At 45.5% G+C, this 18,639-nt stretch overlaps 1 protein-coding gene across 1 annotated transcript in view; it reads left to right on the top strand.

Annotated features, from left to right (window-relative positions):
• sdccag8 (SHH signaling and ciliogenesis regulator sdccag8) overlaps nucleotides 1–18,639 on the top strand; it is a 46,104-nt gene continuing 27,465 nt past the window's right edge. The window contains exons 1-13 of the mRNA XM_079168452.1: nucleotides 1–112; nucleotides 722–883; nucleotides 1,037–1,122; nucleotides 1,280–1,393; nucleotides 1,502–1,627; nucleotides 1,977–2,051; nucleotides 2,334–2,398; nucleotides 2,526–2,726; nucleotides 2,857–2,995; nucleotides 3,121–3,273; nucleotides 3,645–3,779; nucleotides 4,660–4,776; nucleotides 5,126–5,268. Coding sequence (XP_079024578.1) covers nucleotides 46–112; nucleotides 722–883; nucleotides 1,037–1,122; nucleotides 1,280–1,393; nucleotides 1,502–1,627; nucleotides 1,977–2,051; nucleotides 2,334–2,398; nucleotides 2,526–2,726; nucleotides 2,857–2,995; nucleotides 3,121–3,273; nucleotides 3,645–3,779; nucleotides 4,660–4,776; nucleotides 5,126–5,268 — 1,583 coding nt within the window. The 5' untranslated portion in view covers nucleotides 1–45. The remainder of the gene's footprint in view (nucleotides 113–721; nucleotides 884–1,036; nucleotides 1,123–1,279; nucleotides 1,394–1,501; nucleotides 1,628–1,976; nucleotides 2,052–2,333; nucleotides 2,399–2,525; nucleotides 2,727–2,856; nucleotides 2,996–3,120; nucleotides 3,274–3,644; nucleotides 3,780–4,659; nucleotides 4,777–5,125; nucleotides 5,269–18,639) is intronic.

The raw sequence follows: 18,639 nt of genomic DNA, 5'->3' as shown, positions 1-18,639 counted from the left end.
GCTGTGTGTAGTAATAAAGCGTGATTTAACACCAGTTATACATCAATGAAACCGTTTGACTCAGACGAGGAGGAGGCAGAGCAGCTGGGGGCTTACCAGAAGGAGCTGAGACGTAAGTTAAATGCTAAATGAAGTCAAAATGCCTGAGTTAATGTAGACTTACCGTTAAACTGTCATTTAAACTGCAGTACTAAGAGCTTTGGGTGAATACAGTCGTGTCACTGCCACCTGTTGTTGGTTCACAGTCCAACCGACAATCAAGTCATGCTCCAATTTTAAATAGCGAACATTATACTTGCACATTATTGACCCTCTTGCAAAACAATTGCAAGGACACCAAGATGTAACATTATGTCCCAGTGACCCATGACAGGGTGGAATCATGCAGAGAACCAGCTGAATACCATGCAAGCATCATTAATAATGTTGCTAATGTGCAACATTTCTGCTGTGAGAATGTGTGTTTACTTGTTTGTTTACCTCTGATGGTTTTTGCACCAAGTTGATTTTATTTCATTCAGCAATGCTTGGATGAGCTATAAGAAGTTTGGTTAATTGTGTATGCTTATTATACATCCCAGTGGATTCACAAATTGTTTCTAATTTGGGTATTGGGCAAGTGTTTCAGTTCACAGACACCAACTAAACTGTCATGGCTGGGGGCACAGAAATAATACGCTGCATGAGACCGGTGTCTGTGAGTGTGTATATTTGGTTTCAGAGCGGGCCAACCAGAGCATACAGCAGCTAAGCAGTGCTTTGGGGCAGCTGAGCTCTGATGGAGAAGAGGTGGAGGAGCCCAGAGGCAGTGATGGCAGCCTCTTCACCACCACGGCCGAAGAGAACAAGGCTGCGTGGAGCCAAAAGACACAGAGCGACGCAGGTGACTCAGTGATTAGTTGCGGGACGACTGTCCGACAAAGACATTGTAGTACACCACCTGGAGATTTCCCTTCATAGAGTCATATTGAAATGCTTCCTGTGTGTGTGTGTGTGTGTGTGTGTGTGTCTGTTTCTGTGTCTTTTGGCATTGTAGTTAATCAGCTGAAGAGCCTTCTACTGAAGCAGTGCAGAGAAAGTCCCTCTCCTCTCACTCCTTCAAAGAAACAGTCTCCATCCAAGGTAGAGTAAGCCGCTTTGCGTGGTTAAACATTAAGACGCACACAGATTTGATCAGGATATAGGGTGCGATTTCTCCATCGTTAAATGTGGTAAATCATTCAGACTTTTCCATTATGTTAATATTTTGCGTGCCATTCTGTTGTCTTTTCTTTCCTAGAGAGTACAGCAGGAGGGACGGTCCAACGTGCCTGCTTTTCAGGATTTGGTACCAATGATTCACAACCAGTCAGAGTACATCCAACACCTGGAGGCTGAAGTCAAATTGTGCAAGGTCTGTGCATACATATGTGTTTGTCTGCGTTTACATTTGCAGTCCATTTGACTATTGGGGGCAGTTTGGATCCAGTTTTGATTCACTTCTCTGTGTGCGTGAGTTCAGGAGGAGCTGCACGAGATCAAACAGCGGATCCGAGTGGTGGTGGTGGAGAATGAGAAGTTGCATTCAGACCTCAAATCCAAAGCTTTTGATGAATCACTGAAGGAGTACACAATCCACAACTCCATGGTAATGTGTGTTTGTGTGTGAGAATCATTTTTAGGATTTTTGTGCTCGCGAAATGTATGTACATGTACTATATTTACGAGGTCACATAGATCACAATATGTGAAATAAAGGATGAAATATTTGTGAGTTTATTTTCAACTTATTGACACTATGGTTGCTCCTCTATCTTCATTACTCCACATGCATTCACTGATGGTGTAGATATCAGAGCTATCTTCAGGAAAAGTCAGTCAAGTTGTTACATCCAGCATGCATTGCAAAACGATTAGAGCAACCGTGGGTAAAGTTTCTTCTTGTAAAATGTAATAAAGATCTTTAAAAGTGTAATCTGTCCTGATGTGTTCTACAGGTGAACGGGAGTTTGGCAGCCAACAGCCACAGCATGCTGCACAAAGCAGAACACACCACATGGAACAACGAACTGGTAGAGATAATAGATCAGCTTTCTGCTCTCCTCGTCTTACTGTTCAGTTCCTCTTCTCCATCTCATTCGATTTACAATGTTCTCCCACTGAATCATTTTTAACACAAAAAACAACCTTCAAACCTAAAAGGATTAAACATTTCTAGTGTTCAAACCTACAGTTGCTCTGGAAGATTGTGGCCAAATCATAATCTCATCCCATTCGCTTTAATTCCATCGATTGATTCATAGTGTTTCAAGGGTCCACGCATAGTCTGTTCTGAACCTGTTTGTGATCATCAGGAACAATTGAAAGTGATCTACCAGGCCCAGATTGAAAGCTTGGAGGCTCAGGTCCTCTCCCTCAGGTCAGTGCACTCCAGCTGTGAAGCCAGCGTAGCCACTGACTTTGGCCTTTGTTTAAATAAAAGAACAATACTCATTTCTTTTTCTCTCTCTGTTTCTCCTCGTTTCATCTTTTGCTTCCGTCTTCAGGAAGGACCTGTCAGTCAGTCAGAAGGAGTGTGAGGAGGTGAAGGATCGTCTGAGACTCCGGGAGAAACAGGCTGCCGATGCAATGAGAGCCGATGGAGCTCCTCGTGTGGCCGGAATGTGTCTGAATTGTGCGCAGCACGAAGCTGTGTTGGCTGGGACTCACACAAACCTGCATGTCCAGGCTATTGACAGACTCAAAAAGTCAGTGGTAGCACCCAAATACAAAAAAGGAAACTACATATTCAAAGAAAAAGAGATCCAGAATGAATTTCCCCATGTGCCTTTTTTTTTTAACGCTGCTCGTGCATTTTCTTGTCCATCAATCTTTTAGGGAGCGTGATGAGTTACTGGTGGCTCTGCGCGGCGTGCGAGCGAGTCAGCAGGAGGCCCAGCAGAGGGAGTGGTCGGCCTGTCTCCAAGTCAAGCAGGCTGTGGAGATGGCGGAAGAAGCAAATCTGTACAAAGCCAGGGTCAGAGAAACATTAAGTGTATAAATACACACTTTTCCAGCAGTGTTAGCTCAAAGTGTATCTTCCTCCTAAGTGCAGGTTGGTTGCCTCTGACAGACCCTCTGTGTCTGTTCGTATGCATGCAGGTGGAGGTGCAGTGTGAGCAGCTGTCCAGGGAGATGGCTCGACTTCGGGAACAACTAGAACGAGAAGCACAGGCCTTCAAGGAGAGACTGGCTGAGGCCAGAGAGGAGGGCCGGGCTGAGGCCCGCAAACAGAGAGAGGAGCTGGCACAGACAGTAAATGTTGCTTATTCACTTTTTGTGTGTATAGACAACTATTGTATATGTATATTGTTCCAATCCACAGCTCTGGTTGCTTTGAAATACTGAACTATACTTGAATAGTAATGTGCAAACTAAAAATCACCCCTCATACTTTTAACAACCACCAGAGGGAAATATTTAAATTGTTTGGCAAAAGTATGAAATACTCGTTTTGCTGTTTGATTGATGCACTTAACTGTATCGGGTCTATGTACTGTGGCGGTTCTTATTCAAGCTCTCAAAGTTGCTGTAAAGAGTGAACACTGACATTGTTATTTTTCAATGAAATGCATATAGAAAACTGTGTGTGTGTGTGTGTGTGTGTGTGTGTGTGTGTGTATCAGGTGTCAAGCCTCTCCCAGCATGTCGCTGAACTGGAAGGACAGATGGACAGAGCTCACAGAGACAAGAGCTCACTGACCAGTCAGCTGGAAGATACTCTTGGCAAACTTACCAGCCAGGAACAAGACAATACCAAGGTAGACTCTCTGCGATGTGACAACCTTGAGTCAACATGAATGTATTCTTACTTTTGATGCTAGACCAGTACTTCAAAAAGGTGGCTCTACCTTTGAGGTGAAGAACAGTCCTGATACTCCGGTGCAGGCTGTACGGTCTACTTGTAATGCTTTTGTAAATCCACTGGGTGGCAGCAAAGGTTTATCTATTTCAGTATTTATTCTCCGTTGTTGGAAGGGTGAATTCAACATGTATATCTAGTTAAGTTTAAGGTGAGGTAAAAAATAGGCCTTGTTTGAAGATGTTTTATTGCAAAATGATTGGCATGCAAACGGTAGTAAAGCGGTGACAAATTTGCCAAATGGGCTGCAAGATTTGGAAGACTCGGGTTCAAGCGTTGCATGTCAGCAGATGTTCACCCTGCTGAAGTGTCTTGAAGACACCGAATCTTTACCTCCTGTAGTTTATCTTCTATAGATGACCCAGAGCTCTGACTGTGTTGGTTTAGGGCAAAAGAGAAAACACATTTTCAGTGCGTCATTATAATTAAATGTTTTCTAATATTAATATTCAATTCAATTCAATTCAATTTATTTTTGTATAGCCCAAAATCACAAATTACAAATTTGCCTCAGAGGGCTTCACAATATGTACACATGACATCATCTTGTCCCAGAACCCTCACATCGAAACATATGTATTATTAGTTGATAATGTATGATGATGATAAAACTGATAGTAGCACATAGTGTAGTAATGTAAACATTAGAGGTGTAGAGGTGGAGTGAAACGTTTAACCATCAGTATTCTAACATACTTTGATTAGATCAGTGAAGGACAGGAAGTAATACTTGTTAATTAAAGGACTGGCTGTTTTCAATCCGTTCATGTCATCTCTAGGTGTGTGTGGATCTTCGATATCGGCTCAGCCAGGCCCAGCTAAAGAAAGAGGAGGCAGAGAGAGAGCTCCGGGAGCTCCACACCAAGACCAGCAGACAGATGGAAAAGGCTGCGCAGGTACGTCTGCATTCAGACCAGTGATTAGTTTAGATTCATTAGATAACTTAAGTAGTTACTTAAGTTTTTAAGTCAGACAATCACCAGTTTGTTTAGTTGGTCATTTCGTAAGCAGTCACCAAATTTGAGGACGGCGTAAATAGAATGCCTCACTCATATTTCAAAACACGATGTTACTGTTCATGAATAAAACTATTTAGATCTTTAGACAATGAAATCAATCTCTTCTCAACCTTTAGGTTGAGATTGTTGTCAGCCTTAAATGTTTTGTTTGTCTGCGGACATAAGGTGGGTTGTTTTGAAAGATTTACTCGCCTCTTCCTTCTCCCCTTCCATCTCTGCGGGACAGGAAGTGGAAAGGCTGAGCTCAGAGCTGGTTGGCTGTCGGCAGCATCTGGAGGTGGTCCAAAAGGACGGGAGCCAATGGCAGGCCGAAGCCCTGAGCCTAGCAGAACAGCTGGCAAATGCCCAGCGCCAACTGCACCTCACCAGGTAGTACCTAATCCTATTATACGTGCCACCACACACTCACACACACACTCACACACACACACACAGCACTCCCCTCTGCCCAGCTCCTGCCCAGCTCAGCCCAGTCCAGTCCAGTTCAGACCAGCACACCAACTGTACCGCACCAGGTAACCGCTAATCCTATTATACAAACCACACACACATAAACACACATGCGCGCCGCTGTGCAATGGTCCCGGTACCAACTGGACCTCACCAGGTCACCTCTAATCCTGTTAAGCATGCCACAACATAATGCAATACACACACACACACACACACACGCACACATATATTTCTACACACGGACACACTGCCCACTCTGTGCCACCAGGCCAGTGCCCAGCCCAGCAACAGCTCTAGCAGAGCCAAAATGGCGCCTGAGCCTTCTTCTGTCCCTGACACACACACACACACACACACACACACACACACACACACACACACACACACACACGTGCGGCTGATGGTCACTGGACAGCCTGGCCTCAGTGCCACCTGCCAGTGCCCTGCACCCGTTCTCACGACGGGCGCTACCGGCTCTCCTCCCTCTTGCCTCCGTCTTCTCTCTTTCTATCTATTTCTGCATCTTTCTTTCCCAATTTGTACCCTGGTTCCCTGTTTCACTTCCTCTGTTGTTCTTTTATCATCCCATCCTTCTTTACATTCATCCATCTATCTTATCTACCTGCAGCTCTTTCGTCTTCATGTCCTCAGCTGTCATTCTTTGCCATCCTTTATAATTGAAATCCTCATGTTTTTTTCTCTATCATCTTCTTGCCTCCTGTCCTCCTGCATTCCTTCCATTTCTTTTTCTTCCCTCTGTCCCTCCTGTCATCCGCTGGCTGCTGTTCCCTTCCACACCATCTACTGCCAGGGCCATGCCAGGGCCATGCCAGCCGCCCAGGGCACTCTCTCACCCCCGCTGCCCACAGCCGAGGTGTCTGAGATGGGCACAGATGTGGCGGTGGTGCCCTGTGGTGCTGGAGGCTGCGGGATGCAAGTTTGTGTAATCTACGAGTGTGTGTATTTGTGTTTGTGTGCCTGTCAGCTCGGTGGCGCGTGTGTGTGTGTGTGTCCACCGCAGCTCCCGGCTTGATCTGTGTTTAAGTGTGTTTGTCTGTCAGCTGGCCAGCACTGCATGGCGGGCCGTTGTGTGTTTTAGGGATGAGGTAAGGAGCGTGCGTGTGCGTGCGTGTGTGTGTGCGTGCGTGCGTGCGTGTGTGTGTGCGTGTGTGTGTGTGTGTGTGTGTGTGTGTGTGTGTGTGTGTGTGTGTGTGTGTGTGTGTGTGTGTGTGTGTGTGTGTGTGTGTGTGTGTGTGTGTGTGTGTGTGTGTGTGTGTGTGTGTGCGTGTGTCTGTATTTCGCAGCCAGCTGTGGAGAATGACATGCTTATTGATGTGGCAACATGATGACTTTGACCTGTACTAGAGGAGCCACTGGACTAAACCATTTTACTACCATCATGTGTGCGGGTGTATGTGCATGAGAGAGTTTATAGTTTTATCTATCCACAGATGCATACTAGATGTTTGACAGCTGTTGACTTGGCTGAGCATGTAGCCATTCAAATTCAATTTTGGTCATTAGCAGTTTAAGCCACTTCTGATACTGATTTAATACGGATATCTATTTTTCCTCCAGTAGTGGATGAGAAGCATGTTCACATTTAGTTTCACAAAATTAAATTTAAAGCCGTGTTTAGAGCTTTTTAAAAGCAGTGTTGGACGCAGGTACAACAGTCATAAAAACTACAATTCCCCCCACAGTGATGAAGTTAAAAAGCCTGTTCTGTACAGGAACATGTTATAAAGACTTTAAATATTGTCACAGGATTGAAGATCACAAAAATCTACAGGTCTACATTTTGAAGGAGCTAATTGTACTTGAAGCTTGGGTTGAATGTCTGAAAGTGTTTTTGTGAAGTACTTGTATACCATCAGTGCTGGTCAACCAAAAATGGTATGTTACCATCATCATCATACTCTGTTATGAATTAAACCTAAAAAACAACACAAATTAAGTTTACACCTACCGCATTAGCTTGATACATGATGAAATACAGGCACTTTGTGACACTATTAGCCCAAAACCAAAGTGAAAGATCCCATTTGACAAACTGGCACTTCATAAATGTTACTTGAATGCTCTGTTATGGTATTTCTGTAATCCTGAACAGAGAGGGGTTAGAGACGTGATAATAGTAGCCCAAATGTGGGGGAAATGGCGTACAATTTACTTCAAAGGCATTCATAATTATGTGAGCGAATAGATTGAGGGAGAGCTTGAAGCTCAGCTTACTGTCTCAGCTCTACCACACACGGCCAATCCATGCGTGAAGCAGGAACGAGCGTCTGTGTCAGAAAGTTACAGAAATTGTTGGATGCTGCTCCCAATTTCAGACGAAAGATGTAAGCGGAGGATAATTTAGACGATATTGGCCCAACAAGCACTTCGGTAGAAGCGTACTGATGCCTTCAGATAAAGCAAATACATGAAAATGACTTTTTTTAGCTTTAAGGTTGCTACAGGTCACCACTGTGTCACGTTCGATGCTCATCGTTACGCTTAGCATTGCAAATACCAAGACAGGAACTCTAGTTCTGCTGAGGACACACTGAGGATTTTAGTTTCTATTCTCATCACTCACAGTTAAGCTGTCCAGCAGGCTTGTTTTTCCAAATGTGGTGTTTACTTAGAAGCCCTTAACGTCTTTCCATCTAGCCATTGATCCAGCCTTGTCTGTTGATATAACTTCAGAGTTTTTAAAGATGGAGTAAAATATCTTTGAGATATGTGCAAATGAAGGAGTTTTTTTTTTTTTGAAGCAGCGTAGAAAGCAAGTATCAAACACAGATACACATCCACATGTCGTGGACACAGCTGCTGAGGTTTGGTCACAGCCTTTGTCCGTCCTCAGGACGCGTTTTTACTTTTTCATTTGAGTTTTTCTCTTTTTTTCCCTCACTTGTCATGTTCTCTATTGCTTTTTCTCATGCTGTTCCAAACGAAACAAATAAACCTCAAGCAGTTGTCTCCCTCCCCTCCCTCTGTCTCTCTCTTTCTGTCTGTCTGCAGGCCTTCTGGGGGTTATGCAGAACTACATGTAGTTCATTCGTAGTCGTGCCACCATTGGCCCTCTCTCGTCTTTGTAGCCGTAGGGAGCTGGTTTGTGTGACTGTGTTTGTGTGAGAGTAAAACTGTGAGAGATTCACAGTAGCGGGGCTGGAAGGCATTCGTACGACCAGCCTTGGAAGGCAGCTCTTTGATTCTCTCTCTGCAACTTGCTCGCTCCCCTCTTTCATTCTGTCCTCCTGTCGTGGCCCAAATGATCACAGCCCGTCTTCAAACAGGGGACCTGAAGCACAGACAGCCTCTGTTTGACTACTGATCGCCCCTCCTTCCTTTCTGATAAACACAAATGTATGCACGCATACACACACACACACACACACACACACACATATTTTTGTTTGTACAACCGCATGCCTGCAAATGTGCACACTGATACGCACATCAGTCGCATCCACATGCCTGTACACACAGACTCGCACACATACAGATGCATGCACGCATCCGGGGGTCCCATGGCGGCTGGTGCGCTGTGCTGCGCTCCAGGATTGGATCATCAGCCAGCTGTGAGTTGGACAGCCCAGGATCTGTCCTAATCCCAGCCACTCTGTTCACATCGCCTCACACACACACACAAACTCCAGCCCCAGCCCAGCAGAGGGCTTTACTAAGTTTGTTTTGTTTGTTTGCTCCTGTCTTTCTTCACTTTCTTTCTTCTTCTTTCCTTGTCTCCATCCGGCCTTATCTCTCCCTGTGTTGTGATCACCGATCCCAGAGGTCTCAGTGAAAACTGCCCAGCATAACTTCCGTTTCAACACATGCCAGATAGGCATGAGTGTGGATGGATGTGTGTGTTTGCATAGTGTATCCATGGTTAGTTGAGACCTGTGTGCCTGCTTTGTGGTTTGGACGAATTGAACTACTGCGAGGTCCCAAATCTTCCACCGGTTTTGGTTATCCCCATAAAATCAAGCATCCATGTTCATGAGGGTGCTTGCTTAGAGCTGTAGATGGACGTGAAGCTGAAATTAGGCTACTTCAGTGAAAACGTTTACTTGCTTTCACTTTCTCACCTAGAACTCTTGACAATGGATTCCTGGACCAGGAAATGTCCGGACATGACTATTCGTATAATTTGATCTGTGGCCGTAACTCATAGACACTTAGTTGAGGAAAGGCTGCTTCATCTGCGTCCCAGGGTCGTTGTTTCAGCTGTTTTTGTTGGTGTGTCAATGTGTTGTTGGTAGTTCTCTAGCCTGAAGTCATTCTCCCAGAGTCAGGAGACGATTTGTGTTAAATGCTTTTGTTCCCAAATAATTTGCTCTCAAGCAGGTTGTCTAATGGGAGGCTTTGACCCATGTCTAGTGGTTCTTCTTTTTGTTTTTTAATTATCAGTTTGTTCCCAAATGATTAGTGAAACAAGGTATTGTCATAACATTTTAAATAAATGATTTAAATTTGACCATATGTGGTACATACCCCCCAAAAATGTGGTAGTTATATCACGCTTGATACCATTTAGCCTATTGTTTTAGAGAATGCTGGACAGACCCACAATGAGGAAACTCTGAATGTTTGGCTGTGGATCCTGTCAGCAAAGTCTTCAACTTCCACGTCTGGGGGGGAAAAATAAATAAAATTCCTTCATCTTGGCAGAAGGTCATGGGTGTCTGCAGGGCGGACGGCAGAGATGGAGGAAGCTGTGAGCTGAAGAAGACCTTTTAGACTTGGTCAGCCCAGAGGTCTGAATCCTCTGTGGCCTTTGAAGCAAAACCTCAGGTGTGGATATGGGGAGGCCATGGGCAACAAAGCCGGTTACATGACTCAGCAAAATGATCCACGGCATTGCCCAGAGTGTAGCAAGGAGACCTGCTGACCTTAACCAGGTTTCTTCTATTTTTCCTCTGTTTTGTTTGGAGTGAGGTTTCCCTCCGAAGCGAGGGTCAAAAGACAGAGGGTGTCATATGTTGTACACACTGTAAAGCCCCTTGGGGAAAATTGGAGATATTGGGCAATGTGAATAAATTTGACTTGACTATTGTTCGGCAGAAGAACACTTTGAGGACATCTTGAAGCTACATGGGATGGAGGAGTCTAGAGACTCGGAGACTGTTTTGCCCATCTCTCTGGCGGAGATTACTGAGGTAGTCTTAAAGGTCGTCAGTGGCAGGAATGTGGTGCTTCTATTGGAAAGAAAAAAAATGAGAAGCTTGGAAACCTGTGTTCCCTTGAAATAAAGGAGGCCTATTGACACGGTATAGGTATCAAGATGCCTCCCTGTGGAGGTATTCAGGGCATGTCCAACTGGGAACCAGAGCAAGTTTAGAACATGTTTGAGGGATTACTGGTCTCTTCTGCCCAAACTGTATCGGCATATGTAGCACTCTTTCACCCACTTAAGAGAGAAGAGTAAAGGGCAAAATGAAGCAAACACTTCCAGACCCATTGCTGTGACTCTTATACTCAAAGTTTCCCAAACTCTATTAAACATGTCACGGTGCTGCTCTCTCTCTCTTTCTCTCTCTCTCCCTCCCTCCCTCCCTCAACCCAGTTCTTTTTTTTTTTTTCTCCTCCCCTCAGTCGTAGATCGTGATAGCAAGGCCTGGAAAGGCGGTGAACAGAACCGTGTGTGTGTGTGTAAGGGCGGAGAAGTGTAAATGAGGAAGGTGAGGCAGCAGATGCCGCGTCCCGCCAGAGGCTCGCTTTGAGCAGCGAGTGAAATCTGGGCGCGACAAAACTGCTGCAAACCAACTCGGCGGGAGGCCCTTGTCCAATCACGGCCTGGAATAAAAGGGCCGGGGCGCCACGCGGGCTGCAGTCGCTCAGGAGAGGTGGGGGCTGTAATGAACCCTCAAGCTCTGCCAGCGAGTGCACACACACACACACACACACACACACACACACACACACACACACACACACACACACACACACACACACACACACACACTCTTGAGCACAGCATCTTTCCTCCTACCTGGCATTAGCAACGCCTAACCACTGTCACCACACACACACACACACAAAGGTGTGTGTGTGCGTGTTTGTGTGTGTGCATGTGCGTGGTGCATGAAGTATCCTTGTGTGCATGTTGACTCGTTTGTGAGCGTGCGATTAGATGAGTCTGTGTGCAATGCCTTTGTGCAAATGCTAAGTGTTGATACCTTTGGGCTACACCTGTGTCTGTGAAGTTTGATGTGTGTGTCTCTGTGTGACAGCAGCGGGGCAGTGCCAGGTATGAGGCTTGCAGTGTGTGATTGCGAGTGTGTGTGTGTGTGTGTGTGCGCTTGTCTGGTCGGCAGCCATGTTGTTGGGTAGCAGATGGCACCATGGTTGGCAGGGGAGGGGCTGCTTAGCACAACTAATCAGACAGTTACGGATAGGGCAGCTGGGAGGGCCGTTGGCCAGCCGTGTATGTGTGTGTGCGTGTGCGTGCGTGTGTATGTGTGTCTGTGTGCGTGCCACAGAGTGCCATGATGTTGACAGTGGTGGGCCCGTTGGCCCGGTGACGAGACCTTGCCGCGTTCTCCTCTCCTCGCTGTCGGAGTGCCCTCTCTGCCATCCTGCCTTCTCACCTCTCTCTCTCTCTCTCTCTTCTGCACTCTCGCTGTCTCTCTCGCTCAATCTGTTGAGACCTACTTAGTCTTTTGTCCTTCTTTCACTTTCGTTGACTCTCCATCTCCTTTTGTGTCTCCCTCGGTCAGACTGTCTTACTCTGCTCCATCTTTCTTTCTCCGGTCTTTAGTTGTGAGTTCATCTGTGTTCAGTTACTTGATGTGACACTAATTAAAACAGAATGTGTTCTTTTGTCAAGCTGGGTACTAACAAGTGGAAATACAACACAGTTGAGTGAAATCGGCACTGTACCTTTTTTTTTTTTTTAAACGTGGCCTCTTGAGCAGCAACAGTACTGATCGAGCAGGATGTAAGGATAGGGCAGCGGGGTCACGCGTCTTGTTTTTGTTCCTGTGTTGGGTAAATGAGCTGATAATAGGATATCTGTGCATAGACTTGTGTACTCACCCGATTCAGCATTTTAGACTGTATTGGTGTCATTTCTGATAATGGTAACTCTTATTCCCACATGCAGGCCAGCTGGTAAAAGTAGATAGAGTTTTCTTTATCTCTCCACTGCTCCTTCCATCCATAATCCTTCTGTTTCTTGCAGAAGATGAATGATACCATGAGCCCTGTAAGCATGCCTCGCTAACTCTAAACTCTGGAATTGCATGAACTTATTTGCACTAGAAATATCGCAAAGGTTAAACTATAGATGCTCTAAATTCAGCAGTGGAAAATCACACACAACAATTACCAGAATTATTAAGAAGAGGAGTAATCCGTCCATCCTGCGGGGATGGGAATGGATCGAATAGACAGATCGCTGACTGGGAGACCTCAGGCAAGATGGAGGCAAATCTGTCGGCTACAACTGTTGTCACCCCAGCCAAGTGTGCCCTGGGACACTGGCCTACATACAGACACTACTGCTGGAGGACAGAGACCTAAAGGGAGAGCACCAGCCCTCCATCCACCATCCACCATAGCCTCTTCACCTCACTTATGCTCATCTTTTTTCTTTTTTTTTTTAATCTCTCTAATGGAGTACATATGTAAAGCCACCACTTCAAACTATGTATACCTTGAAATACACACAAAAGAAAGGTGTAACGGTACACAGAAGTTAGGGTTAGTGTTAGGCTGTACAACTGAAAGGCATCTCTTATGCTATGAAATTGAAAATACCAAAATACATAAAATAGTAAAAAAATAGAACTTCACATGAGGAGGAGTGCTTCAATAAGGCTATACTTGCACATCTGGGTGATGCCGTCAAATGTACGTTACCACGTTTGATGTGTTTCCAGTCACACACCCTACAACGGTGGAGAAACACCTGCACACCACAGTCGTCTTCTACACGACTCTCTCCTCGCCACAGTGTGACTGACTCACGCGCGTTGTGCTTACCTCAGCATATGTTGCCAACCGTGTACGGCTAAAAGTTTCCCAGCAGAACTTGCACCTGTGAACCTGCATCAATCCACATACCGTGTATTCTGCCTTCACCTTACCGTGACCCACGTACCGTGTGTGTGTGTGTGTGTGTGTGTGTGAGTGTGTGTGTGTGTCAGTCAATCATCTGGTCAACCTTGTGCCTTCACACACCCCTGCTGTGAGGGTGGCACCATCAGTGACTCTACACGGTGCCCACTGCCCAGTAGGCACAGCTTTCATCCAACATGACAGAACCTCTCGCTGCTCTTCTTTTGACTATATTTCTCTTTTACCTCTGTCCCTCTCTTTCACCAGATTGATCTATGTTTTTATCTTTTCATCCTCTTCATTTTTATCTCTCATATAGCTGCTCTTTGTTCTTTTTTTTCTCTCTCTCTCTCTCTTGCCTTCAATCCATCCCTTTCTTTCTGTCGCCCTTTGTGGGCACAGCAGTGCCTCGTAGGTAGTAGGGAGGGCGGTGCCCCCGTCTGCAGATTGTATCGGGACATGATCACAAAGACGGGGACAAGAGATGGTGGGGAGGAGGACAGGATAAGTTCAAGGCAGCAGCTGCGTGGAGATATTCTGGAAGATACAGAGGGAGGAATACTGGAAGAGAAGAGAGGGAGGAATACTGGAAGAGAGGAGAGGGAGTTCAGCAGGGTATTGAATAATGGGAGAAGACAGCAAGATGCTCCCTTAAACTCCTCTACCTGTATACTGGATTACCTTCAGTTATCAAAATAATGCTTTATTTGAAATCGATCAAAGCTGCTCTATAATTACGCTAAATTGAGGTTGTATGACTTCTGAAAGAAACCTCCCAAAAACAAATATTTTTTGAATGGGTGTCATATGCATGTATCCTCAAATAATGCATTGAAAAGTGAATGTTTATTTTGTTTTGTTTGCATTGTAATGATTACCAGAAGAAGTCCTAAAATTAAATACTTCAAAAGGCGTCGCTGCATTGCTATTTAGAGCTCTTCTTTATGTTCATGCACTCAGTGAAAATGTAAAAGAAACGGCAAAGCTTTATTTATGCATATCAATGCGCTCGTCGTTCAGAACAAAGCGCTGTGTGAACCAGGTTGAAAGACGCGTTGACACGACCCTGACAGTAGCGCTGTTTAGTGCAGTCTGTTAGTAAGGAGATGTAAACAAAGACAGGCGATTAGGACGATGACACTGACGGTGGAAAAGAGAAGAAGGGCGAATAGATAAAGGTAGATGAGAATGAAAGAGAAGAGGACATATGGAAGTTGTGGGGAGAAAGAGTGTTCAGGAGAATACATAGGAAGTGTTCAATGTGTGTGGATGGCATGGAAGAGGCAGAGGAGGAAAGCAGTGAGGCTGGCGATGGTGTGTGTATAAAGGCGGACACCGGATGGGCTCAATCCCCCCTACAGTTCCTTCTCCAGCCTTCGTCCCCCCCGCTGAGTTAAAAAAAAAAGCCAGTCTTTGTTTTCCAGCTCAATGGCCGCCTCTCTAGGCATCTGATCTGCTGGCCCAGGAGCGAGGGGAGGAGGAGAAGTGAGGAAAAGAGGCGAGTTAGTAAGAAGATAATAGATGAGTTCACTGAAGATAACTTGGGTGGGTAATGAGAGAGAGAGAGAGAGAGAGAGAGAGAGAGACACACGGCACATGTTACTTCCTGCCAGTTGCCCTGAAGCTCATATCCGGGTGGAAGGGGTGAGGAGCGTTTGAACGACATCAGGTCTCAGGTGTGAAGTGGATTCCAGCTCAGGTGGATTGAGCTCACACCGGAGAGAACACTCCGTGTGGCACAAACTTTCAGTTTGCACACCTTTCTCTCTCACTGCTCTATATATTTTTTCTCCTCTTGAACTTTCTGTTATATAGCTAGATTTGTAAACATGGTAACTTAATTTATTTTCCTCTTTTTCCGTCTATAACCTAACAAATACGTTATTATATCAGCCATTTATACTGTAACATTCATATAATATGTACTGTATACTTTGTCAAATGTCTAATGAGAAGTACGTTAACTGGTTTCCTGATTGAAATAATGAATTCCAGCCGATCATTTACCTTCGCAGCTGAAATTGATTCGACCCTCAGCCCTGCCGCATATGTTATCCACAACTATTTCTGTAGAGTCCTGGGTTTTCTGGGTTGGGTCAGTATGGGAGCATATTGTACGTATGCTGTGTGTTTATTTTTAAAATCACAGATGCCTGCGCTGCCGGTCCGCCCTTCCTGTGTTAAGACCATCAGTCGCCTGTGCCAATTAAGACTTTTAAACTTCTCTCGCTCTGTTTTGTGAGCAGATAGACGATGACAGAGGCCAATCAGCAGCTAATTACTGGAATTGTTTTTTTTCCCCTCCTCTGAGGGAATGTGTGCTGCAACAGCAAATGTTTGTTTCTGTGAGGGTCGTGCATTCGGAGCTGTCTGTGTGGACACGCATGTATTTATTCATGGAGTGAAAGATGTTCAGATGTGCATATTTTAAGAGAGTTATTGTCCATAATTATGCACGTGTGTCTGAAGGGGAAGGCACATTTAATTTTTTTTGTTAATTTAACAGTTGCCGTTTTTTGTTTTTTTTCCGGGCTTGATTGGCTCGCCGCTGACCTTGGTGGCAGTGGGGGGGCTTCAGCGCTCCTTGAAGAAGAAAAGAGGCTTGGGCCGCCCGCTGTAAACAAAGTTGACTTGCAGACAGATGGATTGAATGACAGAGAGGCTAACTGAGCCAGGAACGGGCCTGGCAGAGGGAGGGGAGGGAGGGAGGGAGAGAGAGGAAGAGAGAGAGAGGGAGGGAGGGAGAGAGAGAAAGACAGAGATAAAGGGGGGGTAGAGAAGAGAGAAGAGGTGGCCAACAGGAGAGGAGGTGTGAACAGGTGCAGGGCCGCTGAAGGAAGAACCAGCAGATGGAGAGAGACACAGCCAGTTTAGTTACAGGAAAAAAAAAAGGGTGGGAGGCAAAGGGGAGGGAGGAGGGAGAGATGGAAACAGCAGAAAAAAATGATCGGAGCAGAGATGAGAACGCTGTGGACGGATAGATGGATGGATGGATGGATAGACGGATCGATGGATGGATAGATGGGCTGGGCACAGAGTAAAGGAGCGGCGAGGCTGCATCAGGCCACCTCTGTGTTTGAGGTGTTGGTTTCATAAAGTGGAGCAGCAAGGAGAGGAGTGTCAGAAAATGATGTGGGAGCAGAGTGATCGACTTACATCACCCCGAGGTTTAATAAAAATGTGCTAAAACACATTGAGGTGCGTGTGAGAGAAGATCGTGTGACGCGGCCGTGCGGTCTGCCACACGAAAGACAATTCAGATGTTTATTGTACGCCGCATCAATGATACGCAGCGCAGCGAATGTTCAATATGTCACTTTATTTTCTCTGCGGTGCACTCAGCCTTTGTTGGCAGTATCGGGTAGACGGGCCTACACAAGACCTCCGTCTCACCGTCTCTCAGTCGCACACATAAACAAGCCCACTCACACATTAGAAGAAATCATCTTTGTAGTTCTGCGTATCAAACTGTTGAATATTAATGCAGTCTGATTGATGCAGTCTATCATGAATAGCTGTGGATCCACTGGAATTCCTCCACACAAAAATGAATCATCACGAGTGTCACCATTTTGAGCAGTTGAGCAAATAGTTAACAGTTGTAATTTTATAGAACGGCATCAGTGCATTTAAGTAAATCACAATCCAGTCTCATCAGATCATTATTTGAGCTGCAGGTGTAAATGATTGATTTCAAAGGAAATGTAATTGTTTAAAATCTACGTACATGTTTAGGAGATAATATATTTCTTATTTTTGTTGATACTGTTTAATCGAGCAGTTAAAGATATGACCGGTAATACACAAATCTGTCATCTGTTAAAACCACACTCATTTTCAATTTTTGATAATTTATCGGATCAGGAAATGTGCCATGAGTAGAGCTATTTATACAGATGTCCTCTGTGACAGAAGTAGTTTAACTTTATCTAGTCTTCCTCTTGATTTCACATCTCGTCCTCAACAATTCGCACGATTCGCTTGTTGGATTGTTCTCTTCAGTTTTCCATATAATATTTAGTTTCTTAGTTATTTTAAATTACAATAAAATATAGTCCTATATTTTTTTGTAATGCACATTCACACACAGATTTTTCTATATTATTTGTGTGTGTGTTCATGTTCTGTGCGATTCCCCTTTGTGTGTATGTGTCCTGGTGATGGTGTGTTTATTGGGAGGGAGTATCGTCTATTTCACTTTAGTCCAAACAGCGGTCAGTGGTGTCTGGCGTTGGCGAATGTCTCCAATTCCTCCAAGTCCACCGTCTGACTCCAATTTGTGCTCGTTCTCTGATAAACCGCGGCATTTGGTGGTTCTGGCGTGGGATGCCGGCTGCACCATGGGGTGCTGCAAACTCTGTGCTTGGTCAGGCCCTGGCACCCCACATCTAATGGGCAACAGCTTGAATAGTGCCCACTTAGGCAGGCCGCGCAGACTGGGCCCCCTCGTCTTCCTCGCTGCTCCAGCCAGCTAGCCAGCCAGCCACCGCCTCTGCCACCTCCCACTTACCCAGCAGCCACTGTACCTGGCCGCAGCCCCAGAGCTATTCCAGCCTACCTTAGGCCCCTGGCCCATGCCGCTCTCGCCATACTTATCAAGCTGTCCTACAGTGCATCAGGCCAGGCATATACAAACAGGCCCAGCTATCCGCTAACTGAACATTCAGTCTATTGCCTCCTAGGCCCAAACAAGAGTTCCTGCCACAGGCAGCAACCCAGAGCCCATTCACCAATTAGCTGGAAGGCAGATTATTGTCCAGGGAGAATTATCCAGCTCCAGCCCCACATATTCAGCCTCTGCTCTACCCGCCGCCCTTAACGCTTGCTCCAGGGCTTGGCTCTCCACTGACATCTCTCCTTTTGCTTTCTCTCTTTTATGCTTTAATTTGACAGTGCTCATCAGCAGCCATTTTGTGACAGCAGTTTGCAAGTAAACGCGTTGCTTTGGATCGGGGATACAAAATGGCGCAGGGTATAGAACCTCATAACGTCGCCCGACTTCCCGGCTGTGATTTGATCCTCAAAGAGGCTTTCAAACCCTGGCCACAAGGATCCGAACCCTCAGGTCTTACTTATTAAACTGAACTTAGAACCAGTGACCCTTCTCGAGGTTGCATTTATACATTACATTGCTTGTGGTTGTCCCCAGAGATGAAGGCCCGGAGTCTGCTCTGTTGCGCACAACTTTATTAGTTTGTACTTATGAAATGTTGGTTCAGTAGATCAGCAAAATCA

Source organism: Pholis gunnellus (assembly GCF_910591455.1).
Source record: "Pholis gunnellus genome assembly, chromosome: 11".
In the NCBI taxonomy this organism is placed as follows: Eukaryota; Metazoa; Chordata; class Actinopteri; order Perciformes; family Pholidae; genus Pholis; species Pholis gunnellus.
This window is presented reverse-complemented; position numbering and strand designations above follow the sequence as displayed.